General features: G+C 39.7%; 2 protein-coding genes across 10 annotated transcripts in view; one reads left to right on the forward strand and one right to left on the reverse strand.

Moving 5' to 3' along the window:
* Window positions 1–4822, forward strand: part of fmnl3 (formin-like 3) — a 29440-nt gene extending 24618 nt beyond the window's left edge. For 3 of the 8 annotated variants that reach the window (XM_079239647.1, XM_079239648.1, XM_079239653.1), the window contains 2 exons: window positions 388–480; window positions 604–1636. In XM_079239647.1, coding sequence (XP_079095773.1) covers window positions 388–480; window positions 604–885 — 375 coding nt within the window. In that variant the 3' untranslated portion in view covers window positions 886–1636. Of the gene's footprint in view, window positions 1–387; window positions 481–603; window positions 1642–2116; window positions 2161–3480 lie in introns of those variants that run through there. The other 5 variants (XM_079239649.1, XM_079239650.1, XM_079239651.1 and 2 more) reach the window with 3 other exon arrangements.
* A 300-nt stretch (window positions 4823–5122) lies between these two features.
* LOC306755191 (low-density lipoprotein receptor-related protein 1-like) overlaps window positions 5123–16878 on the reverse strand; it is a 95924-nt gene continuing 84168 nt past the window's right edge. Inside the window, exons 63-89 of one of the 2 annotated variants that reach the window (XM_079239487.1) lie at window positions 16577–16670; window positions 16332–16448; window positions 16074–16193; window positions 15875–15997; window positions 15658–15783; window positions 15436–15552; window positions 14694–14800; window positions 13915–14047; window positions 13635–13757; window positions 13406–13528; window positions 13170–13304; window positions 12951–13088; window positions 12741–12860; window positions 12352–12635; window positions 12091–12269; window positions 11864–11970; window positions 11643–11762; window positions 11362–11538; window positions 11070–11210; window positions 10811–10984; window positions 9867–10028; window positions 9027–9198; window positions 8785–8886; window positions 8637–8695; window positions 8456–8549; window positions 7484–7628; window positions 5123–6928 (exon numbers count right to left, since the gene is read on the reverse strand). In XM_079239487.1, coding sequence (XP_079095613.1) covers window positions 6791–6928; window positions 7484–7628; window positions 8456–8549; window positions 8637–8695; window positions 8785–8886; window positions 9027–9198; window positions 9867–10028; window positions 10811–10984; window positions 11070–11210; window positions 11362–11538; window positions 11643–11762; window positions 11864–11970; window positions 12091–12269; window positions 12352–12635; window positions 12741–12860; window positions 12951–13088; window positions 13170–13304; window positions 13406–13528; window positions 13635–13757; window positions 13915–14047; window positions 14694–14800; window positions 15436–15552; window positions 15658–15783; window positions 15875–15997; window positions 16074–16193; window positions 16332–16448; window positions 16577–16670 — 3630 coding nt within the window. In that variant the 3' untranslated portion in view covers window positions 5123–6790. Of the gene's footprint in view, window positions 6929–7483; window positions 7629–8455; window positions 8550–8636; window positions 8696–8784; window positions 8887–9026; window positions 9199–9866; window positions 10029–10810; window positions 10985–11069; window positions 11211–11361; window positions 11539–11642; window positions 11763–11863; window positions 11971–12090; window positions 12270–12351; window positions 12636–12740; window positions 12861–12950; window positions 13089–13169; window positions 13308–13405; window positions 13529–13634; window positions 13758–13914; window positions 14048–14693; window positions 14801–15435; window positions 15553–15657; window positions 15784–15874; window positions 15998–16073; window positions 16194–16331; window positions 16449–16576; window positions 16671–16878 lie in introns of both variants that reach the window. The other variant, XM_079239486.1, reaches the window with a different exon arrangement.

The following is a 16878-nucleotide window of genomic DNA, read 5'->3' on the forward strand; positions in this document are numbered from 1 at the left end:
ATACTGTGTTTAAAAGATGGGAAACTCTCCATCTAATAATGGCTCAGTGATAAGCTTGTGTTTTTGTCATAGTAATGTATTCAGTAGTTTCTGTTTGCTTGTGACTTTCATGAAATGTAGTTCCAGTATAACATTAAATATGTTTAAAGAAAGGGAATATGTCTTTTCCCCTAGTTACAGCTTATCAAAATTTCTCGAGAGATAGGGGGAGAAAGAATACATTTTTTTTAAGAGTGGTTATGTTTATGAAAGCAAGTCTTTCCTGTGTATGTTGAACTTTTGACCTGTTTTCTTTGTGTTCTAATGGGCCACACAAGTATGTTGACTTGGTTTTTTTGAGCTGCAGTTTCTTGTCACAGACAGCTCACCTTTTTCTCTTCTCAACAGGATGCGGTGGAAGAAAACGAGCTAAGGAAAAAGCAAGAGCAAGCAATGAGAGAGAAGTTATTGGCTCAGGAGGCTAAACAGCATGATCCAAAGGTACAGTCCAAATGCATGCAGCTGAGCTAAATGAAACATCTCTGATGTTTACTCTAGGCTAAATAAAGCCTTGTTCTGTGCCAAAAAGCTCAGTGAACAGTACACATATCTGTGTTGCTGCAGGTCCAAGCCCAAAAGAAGAGGCATCAGCAGCAGGAGCTTATTGCAGAGCTGCGTAAGCGGCAAGCCAAAGACCACCGGCCTGTGTACGAGGGCAAAGATGGCACTATTGAGGACATCATCACAGGTGGGCCAGAAAGAACTGTTAAAGGGCCCAGAGTGGGCACCAGGAGGTCTGGTGTTCCCAGGTTGAGAATGACTGTGGTCCTTGACTGCTCAGCTCCTTTGAAGTGCACCTTGTGCTACGTAGTCCAGACACCAGCACATCTGGAGCACAACACATAACAACACAGCAGTTACTGGTTGTTCTCTGACCTGTTGTCTAGTCAGTTCTTAAATTTACAGCACGAAGATGCTGAGCCTCAATATGTAAAAAAAAAAAAAAAAAAAGGATGTTTAACTCTAGTGTACAAAAGTTTGAGTTAGCCGGATCACCTTTTAAAGTTATTTTGTCGGATTCTCAAAAGATCTTTGAGTATGTATTGAGATTCTGAAGTGGTCCCACTTCAATGCTTTACATTATGAATCCTTTATGTGGGAGTTTTATTGAGATAAAAATAACAATTTTCAGCCTCAGCTTAGCCCAAAACTTAACAAATGTTTTTGTTATGATCACTAATTCTTGTCCAATATGCAATAATATAAATGTTGCATCGACCTAAGTAATGTTAATAATGCTTCTTTGCCAGTACTATCAGAGAGCAGTAACAGCTTACAAACTTGGCACCAGTTCATGCTTACTGTGTTCTAATCTAACTTAAAGCCTGTGAATTTTAAAAGGTTTGTATCTGTAGAGATGTACCACCATCGGCACAGTTTTTTCAGGTTTATTAAAGTCTCCTGAACAAATTATGGTCCATTACGCTCCCCTAAAAAGACAGTTTCTCAGGTATGACATGTTTTCTCTTCCTCCAACTCCTCTCCCAGTACTGAAGAGCGTGCCCTTCACAGCCCGCACTGCTAAACGTGGCTCACGGTTCTTCTGTGAAGCCAACCTCTGTGACGACGGCAACTGCTAGCCTCCCCCCCTCTAATGCCAAGGTTGTCCAGGTGTCTCTTGTACGCCTCTTGACCGCACTGTGCATGCAGCATGATCCCTGTCACATACTCCAACTACAGCTGTGTCAACTAACTTGGGTCTTTATTGGCTGTCAGTTTTTGTTTTCTTGCAATAACTCCTATCAGGCGTCTGCTGATAGGAGGCAGCCAAACCTCTTTGCCAACATGTTTGTTTTTGTGTGTGGAAAAAAAAATATGTTGATACACTCACAGTGCTCATGACTTTGTCATGTCTTGACTGTGATTCTGTATACATATAAAATCATGCATGGCATGAGCAGCTGTGCATATTTCATTACAGCTAGTCAGACATGATAAGAAGAGGTTTGGCTACTAAACTGATTTTTATCAACAGTGCTGGGTTTTTTTCATGACACTAACTTGTTTGGTGTTGGTTTTCCGGCTAACATGTGACTCTCTTTCCTCAACCACCATTGTTTATTCTACCCCTTTCCAGCTGAAAAGAAGATTAATGACAGTATTTCCCACTCCTAAGAGAGGGTAAGGAAGGTAGCCTGACGGAAATCCTGCACCGCTTGGCCTTTTGGCTCCTGTGCGCTGCTACAGTGATGTCAGCTGCTTCAGCTAGTGCTTAAAAAAACACAAACAAACAAAAAAACAACTACAAAAAACAAGCTTTCTAGCACCAAGACTTGCTTTATCACACAAGAGAATGATAAATATGAGAGATTCTTGTCACTTTAAGAAGCCTGATAATGTGCAAAAGGGACAACTTACCCCAATATAAACCATAATGACTACTATCAGAGAAGCTCCTGTGGTATTTTGGGTATAAAATGCATTTAACTTTACCGTTCAAAATCATCCTCATGTCTTTTTCTATTGTGTGTTGCATGTTGTCAAGTGTTCATTGACTTCTCACCTGTCAACAGTGTCCGCCATGTTTAACTTTGCTAACTGTCATCCATGGTGTGCTCAACATCTGTTTGGTCAACAGGCTCAAGAAAAAATTAAAAAAAACACGCACTCAGTGGCTCAAAGATATAAGATTGTAATCCGTATGCAAAATGATTACATAGTTTAGAAGCTTTGTTTCACTTTTACTGACATCTTGAGCTTGTTGACCGTTTTTTTTCCAAGCGCTGTGTTGTTAATGGTATAGAGTTGCTTTAGCTGCATTCCCAAAGCCTTGAATTTCTCTGTTTTGCAAAACCAGATGAAACACAAGGCAATGGGAATGTGTCATTTTGTGTCAAGTTTGGATTGTTTATGCCTTTTTTTCCTAATGTTTTGTGAAATTAAAACCGTGAAATAAACACTCAGTTGCCATTCTGTTGGGAAGATCTATCTTGAAGAGCAGACTTCAATAACAAAATTCAGATAGGTTGAGTTCAGTTTTATATTTCTGGCAACACCTGATTGTTGTGTTACATCACGTTGGGCAACTCTGATCTCGAGGGCCGCAGCCCTGTCATTGGCTCAAATCATAGGCTAGTTGGCAGACTTGTGCAGAATTTTATGTCAAAGTCTGCACAAGTCTGATTTGAATCAGGTGGGTTGCAACAGGACAACTCCTAATACTTGCAGGACTGCAGCTTTTAAGGACTAGAGTTGCCCACCACTGTGTTATATTGCTTGCCCTCGCTGAGATCAGCCAAATGACAGATATGCTACTTTTCATTAAGTACACCTGATGAAATGGGAACTGAGTTTATGTATTTGCGTTTGTTGCTTTAAAACACTCAGCATTGCAAAAGACAAATTAAAGACAGTAAAATCAAGTTCACACATTGACCTCTTGGTCCTTTAACAGGTGTGTCCCCTCCTGTCCCTCACCCCTCTGTCCTTGCTTACTCACAGATCTCCGAAACCAGCCCTTCCTGCGAGCTGACGCCTTGATCCGGAGCGGTTGGAAAAGACCTTAAACCACTTATCCATCACTTATACTCCCTTCCCTTTATAATCCTTCTCCCGGTGTCCAAATGGTTCATCGTCCCCTGAAGCTGCAGATCACCAAAAGAGTTTAAAAAAAAAAAAAAAAAAAAAAAAGAGTGACTCCAAAGGGAGAACATGACAGAACTCTGGTTCTAGCTGGGTAATTTATTTATTTATGGAGGCCCTGTACAGCTACTATTAAGTGGAGCAGGCATCATTACAGAAGCACAATGGGAGCCACCCCTCTGGCTTTCCCTGCCTGACAGGTTCTGAGAACCAGACCTGACTGAGGATGGAGTCTGCTAACAAGTACCTGCCAGCGGATCATATCATGGGCATTCCCAGAACCTGTTTATTTCCAAAGGTGATGCAGTGGTGGCAGGACTCAAACTGGGAGGAGGCCAAGAAAAGTTGCCAACTCTGCTGCTGATTGTACCAAATCTGCCTTGAAGACACTCACAAAAGCTTCCCCCAATTACCAGGGAAGCTTTGATGTCATAATCAGGCATTCGTAGACTGAATAATGTTGCACCAAGTCTTCACAGTACATTCAAGCAAAAAATGATTTTGATTGTACCATGGAGGAAATACAGCCACTTTTACGGGCTTCCTTTGGACAAGCTAGCCAAACCAAATAGTCTCAGATGCCTTTTGTTTAAAAAGTGCCTTTTGTGTAAACAGTGTTATTTTATGGTTAGCCATAACTGTCAATTTCAAGTCTTTCATTTGTAGGAATTTACTTTTTTTAATGCCTTGTGTTTTAACCTAAGATTCATATAATAATACTGACAATATGCAAGCTTTTATTTACCTCTTAGTCCATTTCAAATCAGAACAGCTTGCGTGAAAATCTTCACGTCTTCGGGGGTCTTGTCAAGAGGTTAAAAACCGAATGTTACAGTATGCATCTTGACAACACTTCTAGTTACACCTCAAGTGACATTTTGGAAGTGACATTTGTAAGAAGACTTTGTAAGAGTTTAAAAAAGAAGACAACATGGGCTGCTGGTGAGGGGCACGCGTAATGACCTGCTATAAATGTTCTATAACAGATGAATGGCTTTTCAAGCTTTATAAAATCATTACAAATGTTTCCTCTCAACAGACATTGACCTGCTTTGGTACAAAGGGGGTGATGCATACTTACACTACTTAATTTGGCTCAAGATTGTATGTGACACTATCCTTTTAAGTGGACATTTATATAAATATGCATTCAAATCAAGATATGTACTTTGTAGGATAAGGCTTCCTCATTATTGTCTATTGACTGAAAGATGACACTTCCTGTAAAATAAACGTGAATTAAATTGTTATTACTGTTCAAGTTTGTGAAAACAAAAGATGGTACTTCTTCTTTCATCAAGCAACATTCAAACAAGGAATTTCTATGTTGCTGCTTTATTTCTTTGTTCTGCTACGATAACTGCAGCTAATCTCTGATGCACTCCAGTAAGAAATAAAGAGGGACTGAGTTTCCTCTCCATTTCTCGAAATGACAGACAGGGCCATTGTACATTTCTACTATAAAAATCCATTTAATTTCTTATATCAAAAAGAAATGGAATCATAACAAAACAATCAGAACCACAAATATGTGGATTTTGGCCACCAAAATAAATCCTCCAACTGAAAAATAATTGCTCCAATTTACATGGTCATTTGAAGAGTTAACAGAGCAAGAAGCTTTGATAGAAAAAAATGATAAAAGGAATGTGATGAACACTGTTAATAGGAGGGGTGAAGACAGTTTTCTCTGGGCCAGAGATGTGTGACAGCACCATGCAGTGTGATATGGCAGGTATGGCTAATCAAAGCAGCAGGTAGAGCAGTGACACAGAGAACAACACTGTCATGACTTAAAACCAAGCTGACAGACAGATGGTTAGCAGCAAAGCAAAAGAAAAAAACCCCAAAACAAATAATAATAAAAAGATCATCAGGAAGCTGATCAGTGTCCTTCCTGGGAATGTACTTAATTAGCATAAAGCTAAATACATGTAAGTACAGAGGGAGGGGAAAAATGTTATCTCCCACAAAAGTTTGTACCATCAGTTGGTCCTCCTGGCCTTCGTGAAAAGTATGTTTACAATCAAAAGACGCTGAACAAAAGCTAAATGCAACCATTCTTCTCTAATTGATGGTCATAGATTGTAAATGGTTTTCAGTGAATTTACAGATGCTCGCCTTCACTCCAACAGAGAATGTTCTGAAGGAGTTTCACAGCTCCTGTCTAGAGTGCCCTGCAGTAAGCTGAACCAAGGCCACAGATATCCATCCCAGACTTTTCATCCTGGAATGTGGACTTAATTACAATCATCTTCATGCACTCACACACTGCCACTGACTCATTCATTGCTGGCAGAAAGTATGTCAAATACACAATGACTGAAAAAAATAATAAAACAAAGCAAAAAAATAAAAATAAAACAAAACAAAAAAAGATTAAAAAGTACAGACTGCTATTTGTTACTGATGTTTGTATTCCTGGGTATATTTTCAAGACACTTTGTTAATAGGTTCATATATATGGAAATATATAACTTTAGTCTGTGCAAGGAGTTAAAAGACAATCACTTGAATGTAGTTGCTGAGTCCTCCATGTTTACATGTGCAGTTATTTGTTGCATTCCTGTAAGTCTTTGTCTCCCCCTAGACCTCCAGATGCAAACATACATATGCACAGAAAGTGGAAACACTGAACTGAACCAGTCCCAAAAAGAATCCATAGTAAGCACTGACACTTCTCTCTTTTTACGAACAAAAGACTTGGAAACTTTTTCTAGGATAGAGCAAAACTCTCTTTTTCCCTATACAATTCATATAAAAATAATAATAATAATAAAAAATAAAATAAAAATTGTTCCATAGCCATTTGTTTCTCTATCTTTTACATTTGCACAGAGGTAGTGGCTATATGTGTGAGAGAGGAGGGAGGGTTGTGGGGAGGCGAGCAAAATTACAAAGAATTGAATAAATGTCTATAAAATGGTTCCTTTTCCATCACCAGAGATTTTTTTTTGTTTTGTAAAAGAACAAAATATAATACTGCAATCACTTAAAAAAGTAGTTCTTCATTTTATACATTTTATACAGTGTTCTTGCTTTTTGTTTTCCCTTTCTTTTGTTGCTTTTCTTTTTAGTTGGTAAAAGCATAAGATGAGCGAGCTTATTGGCTCAGCACAGGTTTAGGAAAGGCAGGGCAATGATGGCAGAGTTCAATCCAAGCTGAGCTCTATGCCAGTGGGTCACTCATGTCCTCGTCACCCTGGGACAGAAGCTCCTTCTTTTCATCAGTGCTGGCCAGAGAGTTGCGGCTGTTGTGGGCGCCCATGTACAAAGTGGCGTACACAGGGTTGGTGAAGTTGGTGGGCTGCAGGGGGAAAAGAGAAGACAATGTGATTTAACATTAGAAATGGCACAGATCTGTAAATGTAAAAGGTTTATAACATTTTGAGGGTATATAAAGGTGCAATTGTCCAAATGGGAAAAAAATAGCTCTAACCGTGGACTACAAAAATATTGCCACCATCTCATCCAAATTTACTGTTCACCTTACATCATTTTGAACTTGGCTTAGTTTATCTAAGTAGAGGCTTATGACTGTATTCTATGAGGTCTATCGTGTTTATATGTCATCCTATGACAGCAAACCTCATTCAAAAGTAATCTACTTCAGTTCAATATTTTATTTTTTATGCAAGAGCAACATGAAGTCTTTACTTTGGGTAATCAAAAAATGGCTTTAACTGGAGTTCCTTTATGAGCGAATCTTGACTAAATATCACAGAAAATTATGTTTGTTAAAAAAAAAAAAAGGAAAAAGCAAAACACTTAATATCTTCATGGCAAAAAGCAAAACAATCCACATTGAAAGATTAGTTTTTGAGAGGCTATAAATAATGAAGTATAGCCTTAGTAGTGTTACCTTGTCTGGGTCCAAAGCAAAGTCTGAATCCAGAAGCTCCCCAGCATCATCATCAGGGTCCCCTTCATAGATTTTATAGGCTGGGTTCCCAATTTCAACATTCATGGCTCCATTCGTCATTCTGTGATGCTGGAAGCCCTTTGCACTGCAGAGAGACATAAACAGCAATTAGTCATCTGTGCAATGGATAAAAATAAAACAAACAAAAAAACATGTAGTTTTAAACTGTTTGGGGAATTTTTTTTAAAACAAGTCAGAAGGACTGAAAAAATGTTAGAAGTAAATCCTCATAATAACTTAACACCATCTACACACAGTCCACACAGCCAAGACAACATATCAAAGGTTGTCAAATGAGTCTTTTTGTCAAAAAGAACATTTGATCATACCTATTCTCTGTACAGAATAGGTAGGACTGAAAATATTTGGCTCTTAGCAACCATATTTTTCATAAATGCACAGATGTACATTTTAGTGTGCAAGCATGTAAAGAAAACCTAGCATTTACACATGTAAACATGAAAAGGTATGAAGACAACATTTTAACTTAATGTACGTTGCCTAAACTGACTGGGAGGGAACCCTTAAGGGAAGTAAAAAGGAAGTAGCAGGCAGGGACAAACCAACCAACAAAATGGACAGATGGACAGACAAAAAGCATTGCAAATTTTTAAGGAAGGGAGAGAATTAGTGGGTCAGCGGGTGAGTTATTTAACCCTATCAAGTTACCGCGAGCACTGAGAACGAGATTTGCCCGGGCACAGAGACCTGGGAGACAGGAAATAGATGGTTATCAAATGTAATATGGAGAGGGAGAGAGCGAAAGATATAGATGGACAGAGAGAGAAAAAGAGACGGAATGTGGATAGAAAAGGAGTAAAGCCCAGATAAAGGATGGATGTTTAAAGTTTAAAAAAAAAAAAAAAAAAAAAAAAAAAAGGTAGAATAGGAATATCAGAAATCAAGACTCACCCGCGCATTCTCCGCTTGTACCACAAGATGGCACCGACTACCAGCAGTGCCAGCAGAAGAAGCAGAAGCACTGGAATGGTCACGGAGGCCGTACCTGTGATTAAGCAAATAAAGTCAGCAAACAGGAAATAAAGTGCACTTTTTAAAAACTTTTGTGTTTATCAGAACTTGTGTGACTTACTACTACTACTACGACTAGAAGCAACTTCACATCTGTATCCTGTCCACCCAGAAGGACACCTAGACACATGACCAGAGTAACAAAATGTTAAAGCAAATACAGATGAACTGTGTGATCCGTTGGAGTCGTGAAGGGCAAAGTTTCTTACTTGCACTGAGGCAGCAATGTGCGAGAGTCAACAGAACATTGTCCATGCATGCAGTAGTCCGAACAGGTGTAGCAGCTGGGTTGGATCTGCCTGTTGGGACAACTACACGTGCACAACAACAAATAAAGTGAATTAATCTGCATGCTTAGACTAAAGTTTCCATTTTTATAGAATAAAAATAAATGGCAAATATTCAAATTCAAGTAGAATGTATTTAATTCAGAATTCAATAATAGTCTTACGCGCATGAGATTTCCCCTGAGTTTGGCGTCAAGCACTTGCCCACTCCACAGAACTGACACTTGTCCAGCTCACACTGGTGTCCCATGTACTGCGAGTGACACTTACATAGTTTGGTGCCATTAGAGGTTTGTAAGCAGGTTCCACCATTATGGCAGAAATCTTCACATTTACCTGGAGATGGGGAGGGAGCGATGAGGAACAGTATTTTGCATCGATTGAAGTGGGTTTAAATTTCTAAACTTTAACACCACTTTTTTTTTTTTTTTTTTTTTTAAACAATTTTTTAAAAAATGTTTTAAAAATACTAGTAAAAATAATAAAATTCTATCAGAAGTAGAATTGTGCTGGTTGCTCTAGTAATTTGCCTGATGAAATTCTCAGGTTTATGCTGACACTTGGCCTTTGGGACTAAAAGTGAAATCCAGTTGTCTTTTTTCAAACTAATTAGGACGACCACAGGATAACTGTGGTTATTACTGGAGTGGAATCTGAAATGGGGATGAGCGGTCTCCCACTGTCAGAAATGTTGGCCGGGCATCATGGGTATTGGGGTGACGAGGCCCCTAATTTTGCAAACAGTGTTCTAGAGTGTAAAAGAGCCAATGAGTTAATGTTGTCTTTTTTATGATCAGATGGTATCATTAACAAGAGATTTACTCATATTTTTTTTTTTTTTGTGGCTCAGAAGTAGTGATTTAATAACTATTTTACCTGGTTTGTGATTGGATGACAATCTCTTTTCTTTTAGAACTTATTATCTACGCTTTTAAATGTAGTTTCATCCAATATATGTTGATATTATAAATGTAGAATTGTAGGAGCAGAGTGCTGTTACTTACTGTACTGGCACTGGTCTCCCTGGTACTGTGGTGGACAGCTGCAGGTTGGTTGGTTGCCCATGTTGACTGAGCAGTTGCCTCCATTCAGGCAGTAGTCCTGACAAGTGTGCAGGTTACAGTTTGGCCCTGTGAAGCCTTTAGGGCATCTGCAAGTTGGTGCACCTGCAAGCACAGATAAAATATGAATTAAATAAAAATCCTACACATGCAAAAACAAAACAAAAGAAAACAAACACACACAAAAAACACAAATATAAGAGTTTAAGAGCAACTTCTTGTGTCTAATCCCAGCTTTACCCATTTAAATTACAAATGTATTCTGGTTTAACACACAAGTTACAAAAAAACACTGGGATATTAGTAAAAACTCTTGTGCCATGACTTTTCTGCAAATGTAGCCTTTTAACCTACAATAGTTTTTAATATATATTCATATAAAAGTAAACATTTTTTGCAGCTATGATCACAAACCTATAAAAGATGCCAGAGCATAATTACCTGGATCACTGGCATTACACATTATTTTAACTTAATATCTTACTAATTAAATACAATTTTACAACTATGAAATAGTTTAAAGTTCAAAGGTTTTTGTTATCTAAACTTAGTAGTAATGTATTAAAAATTGCAGTATTGTGTGGTGGAAGATAAGTGAAGCACGATGTATTTGGCCATAAAACAAAGTGCTTTACAAACTGAAACTTTGACCTAACAAAGTGTTAAAGTTAAAGGCTCAGAAGACCAGTTTAAAAAAAACTTTGAGGTAGTCCAACCACTAGTGATTTCACATAAAAATAAACATAGCTAAATTGCATCATCATTAGAACAGGACTTATATAATCAAAAAGGAATTCATCTTCTGGGTACCCTGGCTCAAAAGTAGTTGATGTATTCTAGCCTGGATTGGGGAAAAAAAGGCATTTAACTATAACAGATAACTGTACCTGTATGAGAAGCAGTGCAGGTGCCTCCATTCCTGCAGTAGTCCCTGCACTGGTTGATTTCACATCGCTCGCCAGTGTAGCTGGGCTGACAACGGCACTTTGCCACCTGACGTGCATTGAGGAAGCAGCTCCCGCCATTCTGACACTGAATATTGCAGGGTCCAGAGGGTGGAGCTGTGGAGGAGTACGTGTTTTTCATTTTCTGTTTCTAAACCGGTGGTTGTTGTAGAAGTGCAGCAATGTGTGCATGTAAACTTACAAAACGGTGACTGGGTAGGGCTTGCTCTCTCCACGCATGTACCATTGTCTGCGACATAGTTGTTTGGGCAGGTGCAAACTGGCCCACTGGGGCTGAGAAGACACAGCCACTCGCACTTTTTCTTGTCACATGGGTTATTCACTGGGACAGAGAGAAATGAGACGCCGGGTGAAAAATATCAGCAGTTTCTGCAAATATTTGAACTTTTAGTAATAATTACATTGATAATACCATGTGGATTATTCATATAAACAAATATTTGGACAAGTTAAATTGTACATTTAAGACTCACCCTCAGGCTGTTTGTAACGGTGGTACAACACTATGTCGGTGGCATGATTGATGCCTGTAGTGAGATTCTCCATAGTGCCTTTGCCAAACTTATTCACCCGGAAGACAAAGTTGTTGATGTATGTGACTCCATATATGTAGTCCTCAAAGATATCTATGCTGAAGGGATGGAGCAAGTCTAGAAATGAGACAAAAGGGGGAAATAGACAGGTACCCTGTTAATTTCATTATTCCAGACTTTGTTGTTTTATACGGATATGAAGAGCACCGAAAGAACTCAACTGTTTTTGATGCTAGAGACTGCAACAACTGGATCAGATCCATCTAGACGAACACTGCCAATGACTGAGAGTTTAGCGTCAGCCCAGTAAAGGCGTTCATTGAAGTAATCCACTGCCAAACCTGAGACAGGAAATTGTGGAAATATGAATGTAAACTGTGGCATCTGTGATCACCTTCATTTTAAAAATGAAAAAAGTAACTGTTGCTTCTACAGTTCAGACCTGTGGGCCACTGGATGTTTTCATGGACTAAAGTTTGTCTCAGAGTGCCATCCATAGCAGCAGTCTCAATTTTAGGATGGTTTCCCCAGTCTGCCCAGTACATGGTGCTGCAGAGAAACAACATAAAATTACAAAAAAAACAAAAAAAAAACAACCCCTGACAACGAGAGAGTTTTGAAGAAAAGCATTTGTTTTGGAGATTCAAATAATGTCACCCCTTCTCTTACCCTCTCTGTGGGTCCACTACAATAGCATATGGCTCATCTATCATGCCAGAGATCAGAGTCTTGCAATGCTGGCCTGTCATCTGAGCGACTTCGATCACATCTCGACCCGAGTCGGTCCAGTACAAGTTACCTGCCACCCAATCCACAGCTATGCCACGGGGCATCTTCAGCTCCTTAATCTGGTTAAGAGCAGAAAGGCATGTATAGACTATTCATGCATTCTTATGAGTGATCCTTCTGCATATATCTGACCAGCATTACCTGCAGGTTGGTGATCCTGCCTTCGCTCTGGCGTCTGTTTCGGTGAGAGTTTGCGGAAGGTAACGCTGCGGATGGCTCTGGGAGTTCATAAGATGAGATGCGGCCGGTGTGCCAGTTGGTCCAGAAGATGCGGTTCGTCTTAACGTGTAGATCCATTGCATCAATACGTACACTGGCATCGCCCTGGAAGGTCTGCTCGTAATGCCAGTATTGCATACCGGTATCCAAGCTCCGGATTTCATTGTCATCAGCTATGTAGAGAATTTGCCCGCTGCTGTTTCTGTCTGAAATGTAAAGAGGAAAAAGTCTCAATGATCATCCAAACGAGTTTCAAAAGAGCTTTAAAAGGAAAAGACAGCTTATAAAGCTGAAGTAATTCTGGTTCTCACTGTCAGCCTTGCAGGTGTGATTGATCCTGGTGAAATACTTATGGCAGCTGCACTTGTAAGAGCCTTTAGTGTTGTTGCAGATTTGAGAACACACTCCAAACTGAAGACACTCATTCTTATCTTGGAAATGGAGGGCAAAAAAATATGAGTTGTTTTGTGTAAATATTCAAATAACAAACATTTGCCCCAGTCAATGTTTCCTCCAGGTACCTCCACAGGTCTTGTATCCTATTTTCTCAAAGCCTTGTTTGCAGGAACAGTAGGAATCTCTGCCATTGGTGACACATTTGGCCTCGTCTCCGTCTCCGCACTGCGTCATGTTTCTCCGACAGTCGTTCTGCTTAGTGTCTAGAATCATTCAGATGAGTTAAAGATGAACAAAAAAGAAAATATTTCCGATCTCAGACTTGCATTAAGAACAAAAGGCACCTGTCTTGCAGTCGATCTCATCAGAGCCATGGTCTTCACAATCATTGAAGAAGTCACAGCGCAGAGTGGAGCTGATGCATTTGCCATTAGCACACAAAAACTCATCCTTTTCACATGTGGGAGTAATTGGAACAGCTGCTGGAGATGCAAACGCAGACATGTCAACAACAGTCATGATCCAAGCTAAGAACACCATTCTGATGATTAAATTATATCTAAACACCATCACAACTTACGGCAGTTCAGTTCGTCTGAGTTGTCACCACAGTTATCAACACCGTCACACCTCTTTGACATTTGTAAACACACACGGTCATTTTGGCAGCGGAACACTCTGGTAGGTGGACACAGGAACTTTCCTGATAAGTGAAGAGGAAGCAAAAGGTTGAAGAACGAAATCATGTCAGGAGAATAAATAAAGACTGATAAATTAAACATTTTGTGGGATTTGTGAGAAAAACTTACTGCATTCTTCAGGATTTTCATCAGAATTGTCTCCACAATCATCCTCTCCATCACACTTCCAGGCATGTGGTTTACACAGAGTGTTGTTACACTGGAGCTCATCCACAGGGCAGTGACGCTCAGCTGACAAGAGGAAAAACCAGAGAGACATTTTTTATTACTGTCTAATGTGACCAATCTCATTTTAGATGGTACTCTAAGAATGACAAGTCAAAGTCACACTGTTTTTTTAGTTTCCAAAAATTAGCTTGTTTGTTCATTTCAACAAAAGAATACTTACCAGCACTGCCACAGTTCTCCTCATCACTGCCATCCATGCAGTCGGGGTCGGCATCACACCGCCAGCGGATTGGAATACAGTGTCCGTTCTTACACTGGAACTGGTCGTTGTCGCACTTTAGATCACAGCCATGCTAAAGATGCATTATAACACAGAGAAACTGAGATACCATACTTCTGATTAAATAACAAATATTAAATGATTTGGGCAGATTTCTTTAAACTGAATTATTACAATTTAATGTCAGGAGTAAAAATACTTAGCCTACTTTAAGATGCTAAATGCCTTTTTGTTTACCAGTGTTTTTTTCTCGTTGTGCATTCTTTCTTGAACCACAGTGCACCAAACACAAAGGCAAGGGACAGACATAAAGACTATTCTGTTGTGATTTTTGACACCACTGCATACATAAATTATGAAATCAATTCTGTTATCAAAGTCTATTTAAGAGAAAAGGTGTGCATTAAAAACAGTCCTGCGGACATGTAATAGACCACTTTTCATCGGTAAACTACAGTTTTTTTTCTGTCTATCCACAAACTCACTAATTGGAGGATGTTATATTATACAGACTTTTTGTCGATTATGTAATTCGATCAATCTAAATTTTACTTTTGTCCGAAGTGAAAGAGTTGTAGCAGGAAATGTTACGATGAATCTGCCAAACAATTAGGACAGCACAAAGTGAAATGGGACTAATGCACACGGGGCATGGTCAAATTTGAATAAAACCTCTAGTGTCTTGGAGTTAAACAACACCAGAACAAGAAGTCGCGTACCTCATCAGATCCATCAGCACAGTCGTGATCTCCATCACACTTCCACCTCCCAGCAATACAGCGGCCATTTTTGCAGGCAAACTCACTTTCTGAACATTGTCGAGGCACTACAGAAGAAGAAGAGCCTGGTGTCACTGAGGATACGATTAAAGCCTATAATTGTTTTGGCTTTCAGCTCAAAACACAAGACTTAACACTTACAGGGGTGACTACATATTTCAGAGGGTGACTTGTGAGAGAGAAAGCAAAATTTGACTGAAGCTTGTATTAATGGCTAAAGTTAAAAGGGCAGGACATGAAGTCATAAACTTTTTCATGTGTAGCAGAAAACAGTACTCCTAGGATCCCAGATGATAGATTCACTGCTCAGCTTGCAGACTCTCACAGGTCAATGGATATTACAGAGGGGACATGAACACAATGAAGACAGCATGAGGAAGAAACACAGCAGAGAGGTGACACCGAGTATGGGAGGGGAAATAACTTACCTCTGGCTCAACCCAACGGGACAGTATGAAATGAAACATATTAAATGAGGTGAGATGCTTCAGAAATGACAGTGAGTGGACAGTGAATTTACATTTGACAAGTCTGTCAACAAGCTATACGTTAAATGGAGAAAAAGGGATCATGTTAGAAGTGGACAAGGCACAAGCATGAAAGTGACATGGACAAAGTGGATTTCAAAATGATAATAGTGTGAAGGATGGGGAGAACGCTGCAAACCCAAAATGACACCTACAGCATTTTTCTTCATCAGAGTTGTCTCCGCAGTCATTGTCATAGTCACACTGCCAGCGTCCTGGTACGCAGCGGTTATTATTACACCTGAACTGGTAAGGCTCACATGTTCTCTCGGCTGTACAAATCACATGACATACAATCAGCAATGACACAGCAACAACTTGACATTACAATCTGAAGATATCAGATGTATCCCATCTCTCTACGGGGCAATTCTTACCACACTCCTCTTTCGGTTCATCTGACGCGTCGCCACAGTCGTCCTCACCATCGCACTTCCAGCGAGCAGGAATGCAACGTCCCGAGTCCTTGCATCTGAACTCATCCACACCACAAGTCATCTGGGCTGGATAGGGAGAAAATTGGTACAGTTACGGTACAATTTGAATGACAATAAGAAAGAAAAACAATCCAGAGAAATATAAGAGAAGGCTTACTGCAGTTTGTTGGTTCATCGGATCCGTCCACACAGTCATTGTCCCGGTCACACACCCAGAGGCGAGGTATGCAACGTTTTGTGATGGCACACTGAAACTGGGTGGGTGCGCATGTAACCTCAGCTATAGAAAGAAATAACATCCTTATAGTTAATTTGTAATGTATGCATCGATAGATGAAAAGTGGGTGAACACTCACGGCAGTCTTTTTCATCCTCCCCTTCTCCACAGTTATCCTGACCGTTACAGCGGAAGATGCCTGGGATACAGCGGCTCGGGTGGGAACACTTGAACTGGCTCGGCAGGCAAACATGAATATCTGGAAGAGCAGATTCGATGCTTATTCGTCATGAACAATAAATTTAGCGTTTTCATTTGCTATTTAGAAAACACAAGACAGCATTATCCAATGACATTAATAAATGTGCATCAAAAGAAAAAAAAAAAAAAAACATACCACAGTTGGCCTCATCTGAATTGTCCTGGCAGTCATTGTCTCCATCACAGATGTATGCAGGGTTGGTACAGATACCAGTCCCACACTGAAACTGTCCTGGCCTGCATTTGAACAGTGCTATCAAGAAAAGTGTCAAAGTTTTGTCAGGATTGTATCGAACTTCAAACTGTAGCATGTACCACTTTGAATAAATGTGATAAAAATGATTTTTTTTTTTTTTTTTTTAAATTAACTCTAGGACTTACGGCAGTCTGCTGGCTCATCTGACCGGTCGCCACAGTCATCCTCAGTGTCACATTTCCACCAGAAAGGAATGCACTTGTCGTTCTTGCACACAAACTAAACCAGAGAGACAAATTAATTGAAGTGGGGTCTGAAACAGAGCATAATAGCTCTTGTGTCAATGACAGGAGCAGATGCCAACCACTATTGCATCAGGCAGCCACCCAGCTGTCACCATACAATCACCAGGAAGGAGGAATTAATTAAAACACACTACAGTGAGCCAATGAGTTATGAAAAAAGAAACCCGAAATAGTTATTCACA

Source organism: Telmatherina bonti (assembly GCF_933228915.1).
Source record: "Telmatherina bonti genome assembly, chromosome: 4".
Taxonomy (NCBI): Eukaryota; Metazoa; Chordata; class Actinopteri; order Atheriniformes; family Telmatherinidae; genus Telmatherina; species Telmatherina bonti.